The 13,195-nt window shown below is 37.6% G+C and overlaps 1 protein-coding gene across 3 annotated transcripts in view; it reads left to right on the top strand.

Annotated features, from left to right (window-relative positions):
- Spata1 (spermatogenesis associated 1) overlaps positions 1–13,195 on the top strand; it is a 40,120-nt gene that overhangs the window by 509 nt on the left and 26,416 nt on the right. For 2 of the 3 annotated variants that reach the window (XM_029474788.1, XM_021158634.2), the window contains exons 1-6: positions 14–146; positions 6,322–6,493; positions 10,008–10,114; positions 11,132–11,249; positions 12,405–12,458; positions 12,554–12,773. In XM_029474788.1, coding sequence (XP_029330648.1) covers positions 6,458–6,493; positions 10,008–10,114; positions 11,132–11,249; positions 12,405–12,458; positions 12,554–12,773 — 535 coding nt within the window. In that variant the 5' untranslated portion in view covers positions 14–146; positions 6,322–6,457. Of the gene's footprint in view, positions 1–13; positions 147–6,321; positions 6,494–10,007; positions 10,115–11,131; positions 11,250–12,404; positions 12,459–12,553; positions 12,774–13,195 lie in introns of those variants that run through there. The other variant, XM_021158635.2, reaches the window with a different exon arrangement.

Raw genomic sequence — 13,195 nt, 5'->3', positions numbered from 1 at the left:
CTCCCCCGGGGACGGCCGCGGGCTTCCCCGGCGCGCGCGCGAGTGAGAAGGGGCGGAGCGGCCGGTGGGCGCGGTGGCGACGGGGGGCGGTGCGGCCCGACGCCCGGCCGGCGCCTTCCGCCTCAGGAGGGGCTGGGTAGGGCGAGGTAAGAGGACGCCCCGGGGCGGACTCGGGAGCGCGGCGGCTGAGGGGCGGGTCGCGGGTGGGAGGGAGGTCCGCGACCGACGGCGGGGCGAGGGACGTGGCCGCGCTGCCTCGGGGCGTCCCAAGTCCCGCCAGCTCAGCCCCGTGTGAGGCGCCCTCGGGCGAACGGGCGGCGCCGGCCGCAGCTCGTCCAGCCCGGGGCCCAGGGCGCCGTAACCGACCCGGGCCGCGGGACCCTGGACGGTCCGAGGCTGGCCTGTCGCCGAGAGGTGCGAGCCGCCCCGCACAGCTTCCTGTTAGCCCGGTCTTTCTGGAATGTGTCCCCCGTGCTTTTTAAAAAATAAAGCGTTCGCGTTCGGGGATCGTTTGCTCTTTTGATGTCCCTGTAATTGGTGACTTCGTGCTTGTAACTGATGAACCCCAGAGGGGTTTAAAAGTTTAGTAAGACTTAAATTAGTCCTGTTGAGACCTAACATCTCTAAACAGGAGGTTCGTCGTGGGTGCTGTTTCTTTGGGATACTGAGAAAAATGACATGGTTTGCTCTGGGCCAACGCATCCCGTTACTGAGCAGTTAATACCAGTTTGGGGTTTTACCCAGTCCTTAACAGTGGCCATCTAAGAAACTTGGGTTTGAATTTAGCCTTACTGCTTGCCCTGGTGTGCTTGGGCAAGCCATTTAAACTGCCGAAGTTAAAACGCTCCCTGGATTTCTTGAAAAAAAAAAATGAAACGAAATGAAATTATATGTGTAAAGAATATGAAAACTGAGGCAGGAAGATGGCGGTTAGAGGACTGGGGAACTGAGCCCTTCTGCAGAGGACCTAAGGTCACACTTCCCAGCACCCACGCTGGGCAACTCAAAAGCACCAAGTCCTGGGATACTGTCACCCTCACTGGAATCTGGGAACGTTTGCATTCACACACGTACATTAATTAACACATAATTTAAAAAGCGAAGGAACAAACCATATTGTTTGAGACAGGGTCTCACTTTGTAGCTCTGGCTGGCCTGAAGCTCCATGTAGACCAGGCTGGCCTCGAAACCCACAGCCTTCCAAGCATTGTGATTAAAGGCTTGCGCCTCCAAAATAAATTAATTAATACAAAATGTAACACATATTTTACTTTGTGCCTTGTTACTTGTAGTGTATGTTAAAATGCAGATTTCTAAGATTAACGTGTAACTTAAAGTTCTACTTTATATTAGTTACAATAATACTTAAGAACTATGGAATGTGCTGGAAGGCATTTCAAAGCAGATTTTACATGGTACAGAACCCATTATTAAGGAGATGTTGAGGAATAAACAAATTTGTCTTAGTCTCAGAAAGTTTATTGTTTTCTTTTCCCCAAACTATTGAGCTAGGAAACCAGAGTGTATGCTGTCTCTCACACCAGATGCCATCATAGTTTTATAGTATGTCGAATAAGCAATACATGTTGGGATAGAAAGGAAGGAAAATAAAATTGCCTTTAAATTCATTTACATTCGAAGATATCAGTATTACATACAGTTCATGAACTATCAATATCTCCTAGTAAAAGCTTTTTTAACCTTCCACGATGTTCTAAAATATTTCAAAGGCTTTACCATGTGTTTACATATTAGATGATTAAAGATAGACTTTGTTATCAAAATAGGCCCTGGACTTGGTTCTAAAAAATTCCTACAACATAGGTTTCCCAATTTTTTTCCTGTTACATACATGCAATACATTTCTTTCTATGGCTTTGCTAATATGTTGTTGGTATAATAATTAGGTTTTATTATTGAATATGGAACTTATAGGGAAATTTTGGTAAAGAAATGTTTGCAAAAGTGTTTAAGATAGCCAATGAAGATTTGTATTTTTAGTCAACATTTATGCATATTTTCACCCATTTTTCAGGAAGTGGGGCATTAAATATTTTTACCTTAAAATGTTACATTTCTATCTTCTTATCTTACCACATTAGCATTCACCTTATGCTATGAGTTCTGTCTTAAACTCCGAAGGCCAAACTGCTAAAGTTTGATTGCCTGCCTGTGGACTATTGAAAGGTTGGGCCTTTATGGAGTAAGGCCTAGTGGAAGGAAGGCAAACATGTCATTGATAGGGGTATCAGGACATTCGCCTCTTCCTCAGTCTTGTCATTTCATATCAAAAGCTTCTGTCATGTGTCCCTGCCACAATGTACTATACTGCCACAGGCTCAAATCAACAGGCCAAGACATCATTATAAATAGACTTCATTCATCAATTAGTACTATAAGACTTAAATATACCCTAATGGTATGTAGGTTCAGAGATGTCCCTGGGCACTTCCTTTATTTAGCTAACACAAGTTACCTTTTAGGAGGGTTAGTACTTTATTGGGTCACCCGTGTACTAGGCAGGACAAAACTCTCAGAACAGAAATAGAACCTGAATTTATCCTAATCAGAGAGATCTGTGTCTGTCATCTGCCATAAGGTTGACTGTATTCTGATTTCTCTTAGTTTAAAGGTATTATCACTACCCGAATGAATCCAAGAACTGGAAAGAATCTTAAGCTCAAGTCATTTTCTCATTATGACTGAGGCATAGACCACAGTGAATGGCCTTATATAGTTTGGAGGACTAGAACCCTGCTTTGCTAGTGCTCAATCCCTGTGATTGCTTTCTATGGAGTTCTGATAGATGTAAATATAGCCTTAGTCAACTCCCAATTTTAGTGGTCACATGGGATTTCTAGTCCACTAAGTATCTCTTTGTATTTGCTAGCCTCAAACAATAACTGAAAATTTCTCAAATCCTTATTTACTTTGAGGAATACTAAAAATCTTTAAAATTTGATTTTAGCTCTGGAGCTGAGTCTCAAAGTTATTTTTGATGGATCTCTGTAGACTTCTGCTAAGATCAGTTGTGACCTTGGGTACTTTTCAATCACTTGATTTTTTAACAACAGATGGTTCTGGGGGCTCAAACCTAAGGGCTTTGCATGCACTATGCAAGTGATCCCCAACTGCACTGTACCCCCAGACTAAACAACTCACTTTTAGACACATTGGTAATTGTTGATTAAAATTAGTATACAAGCTAAGATTGATCATCCGTTCTCGACAGGAGGGTTGTAAGGTAAAATATTGTAGCACGTAGAGGAGTCTATATTAGAACTGTATAGTCCTCTGCTTGTCAGATTTCTTTATGTTCTAATTGGTATTACTTTGTCCATTTGTTTGGAAATCCAAGTGTTATGTTAGGATTTAGTATGTGAAATATTTTGGTTAGGATTAACTTGAAATTCTAATCATGCCCAATTTTAATTTAAACTTATTATTAATTAAATACAGATTCATTCAAGTTAGTAAAGCATTGGGTGAAGTTATTATTGTAAAGATAATGTAGACAAGTCATGGAAGTTGATTCTATATGAAACTTCAAAACTTCAGAGGCAGGCGGATTTCTGAGTTTGAGGCCAGCCTGGTCTACAAAGTGAGTTCCAGGACAGCCAGGGCTATACAGAGAAGCCCTGTCTCAACCCCCCCCCCCAAAAAAAAAAAAACCAAAACCAAACAAAACAACAACAAAAAACTAGAACTATGTCACAGATAAACCAAACAGGAAGAAAATCAAAGGTTGAGAATTTTAGCAGCAAAAATTCTGGCCTTTGTTGCTTATAACTAGTTTTATCTAGCTTTCCTGTAACCATGCATTTGCTTAGTCAATCTGTTTTTAAAATCTTTATAACCTCAAAAAAGTACGGCTTTCTCATGGTATGAGCATGTCTAGTGGCTATGATGACTACTTCATAACGTCTTTCCCTATATTGTTTCCTTCAGCAGCTACCAAATTATATTTGAAAACTTTGGGAGGGTTCCCCGCCACCAAATCTTATTCCTAATGGACTTAGCTTCCTAACAGGCCCCTTTATTTGTTTTTAGCTATCTAAAACTTCAGTCTCAACCAGGTGATGGTGGTGATACACATATTTAATCCCAGCACTCAGGAGGCAGAAGCAGTTAGATCTTTGCATTTGAACCCAGCCTGGTCTACAAAGTGAGCTCCAGGACAGCCAAGCTACACAGAGAACCCTGCCTTGAGGAAGAAAAAAAATAAAATAAAAAACCACAGACAGACACTTGTCCAGCTAGAAATTTCTAAACATGACTAAAATATTGCTAAATATTGCTACTTTGCTATTACTTGAGAAAAAGCACACTAGAGTGTAGTTTACCAAAAAACAATAGTAAAGTAGATCTTTCTTGATAGTTCTTGAGTTCTCTTAATTACAAGTTTGTTCTGAATTAATATATTTAATATATCTGCATAAAGTTTTCAGTTTCTTAATTCAAATACTATTTAGCTAATTCATACTTATATAAGTGGTACTTTAAATATTATTTAATAACTCTATAACTATTAGTTATTAATATGACCCAGACGGTGCCCCAATAATCGAAGCTGAGTCCTATAGATTTATTTAATCAGCTTAGCACAATCACTGGTGATTACCCCTAATCTATTTTTATATACGCTAGACCGTCTGCTCCCCAGCTACTTGCTGTTTGAGTCTCACTTGGGTTAGCTCTGCTCCACTAGTCTGTTCTCAGGGGACATTTCACTTGGGCATGTGCGCCTGATTCATCACATCTAATGGAGACCTCTATTCTCTCCGTCCTTTCTCCTTCGTCTTCTCCTCCTTCCTTATGGTCCCTACATGTGATCCTCAGCCTGGTAACTGAAATTTAGCGTACTTATATTCTGCCCAGTAATTGGATGTAGCCACTTTTATTTAACCAATAGCTTTAAATTGGAGAGCAAGTTTATATAGCATTACATGGTATACGTGAGGATCTGCTTGTAGGGAAAACCAGATCTTGGGGGCCAGTAATATGTGAATCTAATTTGATTCAAAAGATTGTATATCCCACAAAATAATTTTATTAATTTTGATAGTGTTAAAGTCAATAGTGGTATCTAGTAGTATTTCATAGAGCTAAGTATTAGTTGTATTAAATGCATTATTATTAACACCTTTACATATATAATGTGTATATATAATATATAAGATGTATTAAAAGGTTAGAAGAGTTTTGGATTTGTATGTTGTTACTACTTGGAGGACAGTGTCAAGCAGTGATACAGAAACTACCCTCTTCCTTTGGCTACAAAACAGCTTTCACGGGGTTAGTGTAAGCATCATCAAGGATTGGCAACTTCGGAAATTTCTATTTAGAAAAATATTTCCACTACTCTGTTTTTATCATATATGTGTGTGTGTGTGTGTACATTTTATCATTCATTGATATACATTGCCATAAATTCTTTGAGGAAAACCACAGGAAATAATATAAAAATAATACCTGATATAGTTAAAGATTAGTATTTTTTTTTTTTTAAAGATTTATTTATTATATGTAAGTACACTGTACCTGTCTTCAGACACTCCAGAAGAGGGCGCCAGATCTCGTTACGGATGGTTGTGAGCCACCATGTGGTTGCTGGGATCCGAACTCTGGACCTTCGGAAGAGCAGTCGGGTGCTCTTACCCACTGAGCCATCTCACCAGCCCAAAGATTAGTATTTTTAACTAGAATGGTTGCTTACATTTATGCTATGCCTTGGAAGAAATGCATAAGAAAACAGTTTTCATCATTCCATGGCCATTGGTATAATTTTTTTTAAAGTATATTTCTATATTATATATAGTATATGTTTAACTCAACATTTTGACCCACAAAAAGTGAATTGTTTAGTACATAGTAAACCATAACCTTGTCAAATGTACTGACCAGTTTGTTATCCTTGACTGGCATGGTGCCTTCACTGTAAACTGAAAATAAAAGGCATTTACTACAAGTGATTTACTGATGTATTATGGCTCAGCAAGAGCACTCCCTCCCCTTTATGACCTTGTACCTGGCAGAGCTGCGGCTTACTGTTACTGCCCAGCATTCCAAGGAATATCAAGTCGCGTTTCACTAGCTCAGGAAGAACAACAATTCTAAACTTCTTAAGAACACTATCACTTCCACACCATTATAAGTTGAGAAGGCCATCTATATAAAGTGTGCTTTTTCTTAGAACTACTGGCCTACTTACTGCATAATATCCTTTTAAATGAATATAATAAGATTATATATATTTGTAAGCTTATATTTTGGGTTTCTATTAAAGCTTTTGTTTTTCTCTTTACTCTTTGAACACATCAGAGACCAGAAATAGCTGGAATGCTATCTTAAACCAAAAATCTATTTAAATACTTATTTAATGCTGCTTAAATGAAGAAAGATATATTAAATATCCAAAACTCCACCTGATAACTATCCCATTGAGACACTGGAGAACATGTCGCTCAGTCCAAGTCGACCATCTTCATCAGAGGTAAGAAAACATAACTATTACTGGTTTTGAAAAAAGCAAAAAATATTTATGACATAATGGTGGATGCTAATTCTACCATGATCCCAGCTTCCCATATCACACTGGATTATGTGATTATGGTTCTTGTATCTCTAACTCCCTTTCTCTGATCTCCATATGCTCAGCAATGAATCGGTCTTACCACCCTTCTTAGTGTTTCTCCAGCAAGCATGCCCTCATACCCAGCTTAAATTCCTTAGGGGCAAGATCACCCTGACTCACACGTTGACCACTTTTCAGCTCTTGCCTTATAATTTGCTAAACAATATCCCTAATAAATACATTTTCCACCTAATCTTCTCTGAAGATCTGAGGATAAATGTGCAATAAGGACAGTTTTCACTGTCTCAAGTGGAACATTTTGCTGGAAGGTATTTGGGATATATGTCACTCATGACTTGCTCTTTTGTACAGGTATTTTGCACCCTCTTCAATCACCATCAACCTTCTGTTCTTTTTTAATCTACCCCAATCATGCTTTCACTTTCACAAACTTTTCACTTTTAAACTCTTGTTAAATTCACTTCTTAATCATGAAATTTATTATTAGGTATAATTAATTCTCCTAAACATACTTGATCTGATTGAATCCCCTCTTCCCTGATAAAATTCCTTCACATAGCTTCTTACATAATGAGATTTTCCCTCTGTTCATGGTTGCTCATTCTTAGTCCTTCTTTGTTGGGTCTTCCCAACATCTTTATAGTGGGTCATCTCAGCTGCTGTTCTCTCTCTCTCTGCTCTTATTTTGTGGTGATCTCCTCAAGCCTAAAGATTTTAATACCAACTTTATAAGGCCTTCGTTTTTTCCTCCAAGTTTTCTTTTCCAAATTCCAGATCTAGGCGTACTCAGCTGGCTGTTAGACATTGCTGTTTGGATGATCAGTAAGCATTTACCTAACATAGCTAGGGCTGGTTCTTAACCCTGTTCCAGACATTTGCACTGCTTTCTCCTTTTCTCAGATGACTGCAAACCTGTTTTTTCCTTTCTCATGCAAATGTTTTTAGCTAATACTTGCATACTCGACTCTGCTTAACTTTCTAGATTGCAGGTGTCCTCCACCATACATAGCTTCTACTATGTAGATCTTGAATGAATCCAAGGCTTAAAAACATTGAGGAAAATTTAACAATGTACTCTGAATATAGATCAGATGCTAGTTGACATTAATAAAATAAATGTTTTATGTGAAAATAAAAATGTTAGAGAAGTATTTACAAATAATGGACATTAAAATATGTATGGATACTTTGATAGGAAATCATGGTGTCAGATCTCCTTTGTTCTGTCAAGAAAGAGAAAAAGAGAGTGCCAGACATGGTGGCTGATATTGGTAATCCCAGCATCCAGGAGACAAAAGCAAGAGGATCAAGATTTTAAAAATCTATCACTTGTACAGTGAGTTTATGACTAGCCTAGGCTATATGAGACCCAAAGAAAGATAGAAGGAAATAAAAAGAGAGAAAGACAGACAGAAAAAAATGGTAAATGTTTACTTTTTATGTAAATTGTAGATATTTAAACATTCATAACTGTGTATATATATTTCTCTTCATATGAAACAAAGATGTAATATGAGTCATGTCTTGTAGTGCTTCTATTAGAAGCATGCAGTCCCTTCCTTCTTGAGGCTTTCCTGACTCTGCTTTCCTCTTATTTCCTGCTTAATCCTCTTCTACGTTGAGGCCTTTGTTTTAGCTCTTCCTAGAACTCTTTCTATCTCTATATGTCCACTTGACTGGTTCATTCTTTCCCTTCAGTCTTTAGTTAGACCTCAGCACAATTCTGCAACACTATTCTATTTAAAACTCACATCCTCTCCATGCCTTTATCTTCCCATTTTTCCTTACCTCTATATCATTATATTTCCTAGTAAATACTTTCAAAGAAAGTCTATATTTAATCTGTTTTTTACTTCTTAACCAAGATTATCTAACTCCTCACAGGGCCAAGATTAGTCAGAAGCAAATGAGGTATTTAGTCTGGGTAAAGAATTTAAGGGAACACCAAAATGTGTGTGTGTGTGTATGTGTGTGTGTGTGTGTGTGTACACCATGAGCTCCCAGAGCCTATAGGATGGTGTTGGATCATCTGAAGCAGGACTTAAAGCAATGTGGGTTCTGGAAGCAAACTTGGATCCTCTGCAGGAGTAGCAACTGCTCTTCACCGCTGAGCTCTCTCTAGCCCCTTAGTCAAACTTGTAAAGTTTCTAGATATGTACTGTTATAGTTAAGAGTATAATTATTTAAGTCCTTTGAACTTTAATGTGCAGTAGATTAAAGCCTTTCCTAGAATAAAGAACGTGAGACTCTACAGTAATTATTGGTTTTGTTATAGTTAACAGCTAAGCTTACATCAGGAATAGATTCTTCCTAGAACTCTAGGAAACAGATACACTCCCAAAACCGCAGTATTTGGATTGTCACTGTGAGACAACGATCCTTAAAACTCAAAGAATGTAGGATAGAGAGGAGAGATAAAAGCTAGCAATAAGAAAACACCATCTGGGGCTGGAGAGGTGGCTCAGTGGTTAAGAACACTGACTGCTCTTCCAGAGATTCTGAATTCATTTCTCAGCAACCACATGGTGGCTCACAACCGTCTGTAATGGGATCTGATGCCCTCTTCTGGTGTGTCTGAAGGCAGCTACAGTGTACTCATATAAGTAAAATAAGTTAATATTTAAAAAGAAAAACAAAAAGAAATGGAGTCATTTCTGGCTTATAAGCGTCTGGGGTAGAGGCCACAAAGGACTGAGAAAGAAGCACCTGAAACAGCCCAAGATTTATGTAGGCCACGGAGATGGTGAGGAAGACTAGGCCTTCAAGCAAAGCTAAAAGGAGCAGAAGAAACTCAGGGAGTTAAAAGTGAGGCTGCAGGAAAGGGCCTCCTGGCCACAAATAGAAAAGAAGTCTGGCAAAAATAAGGCGTCCTTGCATTCGAGAGTTGATTCCTTTTTAAACATCTGGATTTCCTGCTATAGCATCTTTTGCCACCTAAAACTAAAATGAAGTGTTATCCTGGAACCTGTCGTACATTAGTAAACTTCTGTTAGAAAGGGGAAGCAGCCGGGAGTGGTGGTGCACACCTTTAATCCCAGCACTTGGGAGGCAGAGGCAGGCGGATTTCAGAGTTCGAGGCCAGCCTGGTCTTCAGAGTGAGTTCCAGGACAGCCAGGGCTACACAGAGAAACCCTGTCTCAAAAAAAACCAAAAAAAAAACAAAAACAAAAAAAAGGGGTGGGGGGAGGGAGAAAGAAATACTTTTAATGAATTCCAGACGAAGAGAGTGTCATTTATCAAGGGTGGTATGTAAGCTGTGAACAACGGGTTATCATTGTTTCAACGGAAACAAGTGTCAAGCAGTCAATTTAACAAATTATCATTTTGTCATTTGTGTTTAATTTAAAATCCTATAGGAAGTAAATTGATTTTTTTCTATAGAAAAATTTTAATTGATGCTTTTCTTATTCAGTTGGTGGAACTTCATGTTTTTTATGTCCCTGAAGGATCGTGGAACTATAAATTAAATACTATTTCAATAGAAGTTATTAACAACTTTATTTCTGCTGGATTTATAAGGCAAGTATTTTGTGGTCATGAAACAAGTTTTCTAAAACAGAGAAATATGTTTTCTGAAAATTAAAAATCTTCTAAGTGAGAAGTATCTTGTCCATATGATGTATCCATTCCTACTTCAATAAATGTTGTTAATAAACAGCACTGTGTAAGGCTAGTGATATGGATCAGGGGTAGAGTGATAAATGAGGTCACAAGTATAAATTGTGTAAATTGCTACCACAACAAACATATAAACCTTGTACCTTAAACCTTACTAAAGAACAGATGTCACATGGCCATAATATTGCTGCTGCTTAGAAAGCAACGTATAACCCCTCTTTATTATAAAGATTAAACATGAAAATAGTTAACAGAAATTATCTAAAATTCAACACCAGTTGAACTGTAAACTAGTTAAAACAATATGTTGACAATGATTTATAATGGTTTAAAAGAATAAAAACTTAGTTATGTGTGGGTTTTCACATTCAAACAGACATGACACTATGTGATCTGGCTGCCTGTTTTCCCCTTGACTATGTCTCTCCTTCTGAACTTCCCCATCACCTTCCCCAGGCGCACTGATGACTTTTCTGTTGGAGAACAAATTATATATGGGCATTATATACAGTTCTGAGCTGCTGAGCAACTCAACAACTGAAAGTACTTAGCACACAAACCCAGCTACCTGAGCTCAGTTCCACGTAAAGATGGAAGGGGAGAACCGACCCCACAACGTTGTCTTCTGGTCTCTGTGCACAAAGTTTTGTTTTAATTATAAACTTGGATGTAGATTTGCAAAACAGACATTTCCTTTTCAGTACAAGAGATACTTATAACCTGCATTCATTTGTACAATTTTATTTGTTTTGAAAAGTACCTACTGGAAACGATTAAAGTTCTAGGCTGTGTAAAAACATAAGATGTTAAATTATATTTAATACATTAAGTTAGTATTTATATTTGAGTTAGGTGACTAAAGCTATTGATTCATTAATATGTTTCAAATCTATTTAAAACAATGTCATGGTATTTCAGAGTATCTCCTCAACTTACCTTACAAGCTCTGAGGGAACGTCTTGGTGAGTTTCTTGGTGTAGATGCTGTTGCAGAAAAATTTTTGTTTCTGAAATGCATTGGAAATAATTTAGCTGTGGTAAGTTTTCTTGCTTTTTTTCCTTTCTAAGTAAAGTCTATATTATCAAATTACATTTCTTAAGTGCTTATCAAGTCAGTTCCTTGACCTACTATGAGATAATTTAAAACAAATTCTAAAATGTTTGTAATACTTTATTTTCAAAAAATATTTATTAACATTTTACTGCATATAGAGATAAATATGCAATTTGTCCTTAAAGTGTTTTGGTATAGCTGTGAAGGTAAATTATATAATATGAATAAATTGAACATCATATTTTATATAATGAAGAAAGTAAGATTTTTTTTTTAACAGCAGCAGAAGGTAGGTAGGGGACGTTGAGGAAGAAGTGTTATCAAGCTTGAATCATAAAAGATAATATTTGATCTTGGAAAGAATGAAGGGTCAAAAGAGATTTCTGAGCAGAGAAAATGATCAGAGGAATAGAAAATTCGGCAACCAAGAAAGAATAAACAATTATATTTTGTTATATTAACTGTGTCAAAAAGTGGAGAGAGCAGAGTTGAGAACCAATTATAAAGTACATTTTTTAAAATCTTAAATGCCAGAATACTTCATTTTTTTCTGAAGCCTTGCAGGTTTTGAGCAAAAGAATAGCATAATTAGATCGTTTAATGAAAATTACTTTTCTTCATTGAGAAATGGAAGACATTATGGGCACAAATTCCAGCCAGTTATACCATCTGAGAAAGTTACAGAATTCTTGATGCCTCTACTTCCCTGTCTACAGATGATGTTCATGTCCACCTAATGAAAGGTGAAGATTAACTGAGCTCGTTTACGTACTACACATAGACTAGTACCACACACACATACACACACACACACATACACACACACATACACACACACATACACACACACACACATACACACACACACATACACACACACACACACACATACATACACACACACACACACACACACACCCCGATTCCCATGCAAATGATTCCCATAATTAGTATTAGAAGACATACAATTTCAGCTAAATTTGGTTCAGTGAATAGAAATAGGATTGGATTGTACATTCTCGGTGATCCAGCCATAGTTGCTTTTATTGATATGCTGTATGTCTTCCATAGAACAGCACAGAAAAAAAATTGAAAAATATTATCAACAATTTAATTTTTTCTTATGTATCAACTCTAGGTAAAGGAAAAGCAAGAATCAGAACTGAAACTCAAATCATTTGCTCCTCCATATGTATGTACTATGATGTTATTAAACTTATACTAATTTTAAATTTTAAAGTCTGTTTTGTTGGTTTTGACCTTTTAAAAAAATTTCCTATGTTTTAGGCTCTTCAACCAGAATTGTATTTGCTTCCTGTAATGGATCACTTAGGGAATGTTTACTCCGCATCAACAGTGACTTTAGATGACCAGGAGAGTATTAACGACACTACGGAGATTCATGGAACAATCCACAGACCAGATAGTGTGTCTTTGTCAAAGGATGAACCTGGAAATCCAAGTTTGTTGGAAAATACATGGAGAGACTTTACGAATCAGGAAGAAGGTGATTGCAACTAAAATGGGGAAGACAAGAGTTTCTTATAGATAATAAATTGGAGCAACCAAGCCTATATGCAAATTTTGGGCAAACTTACCTTACAAATACAGGCAAGGAAAGCTTCAATTCAAGTGGGGCTTTAAAATGGACAAGTGGGGAAAACACAGTAAAATACCATTATAGTATGAGGAGAGAGGATGAGCATGTACCACAAATTTGTATTTCTCAAGAGGTAGCTAAGGATCTTTAAGAACTCTATGTACAAGCTAAAGAGTTCAGTGGACAGTGGAAGCCACCTGGAGTATTTAATAAGAGTGACATGATTGAATTTCAGTCCTAGAAACACAATTGAGGTAACAATAAGAGCAATAAGAACTTGGGCACTCCAGGCCTGATCCAGGAAATGACAGTTGGGATTGAAATCAGAT

Source organism: Mus caroli, chromosome 3, assembly GCF_900094665.2.
Source record: "Mus caroli chromosome 3, CAROLI_EIJ_v1.1, whole genome shotgun sequence".
NCBI classification, from domain to species: domain Eukaryota; kingdom Metazoa; phylum Chordata; class Mammalia; order Rodentia; family Muridae; genus Mus; species Mus caroli.
The sequence above is the reverse complement of the archived record's forward strand: the minus strand, read 5'-3'. Positions and strand labels throughout refer to the sequence as shown.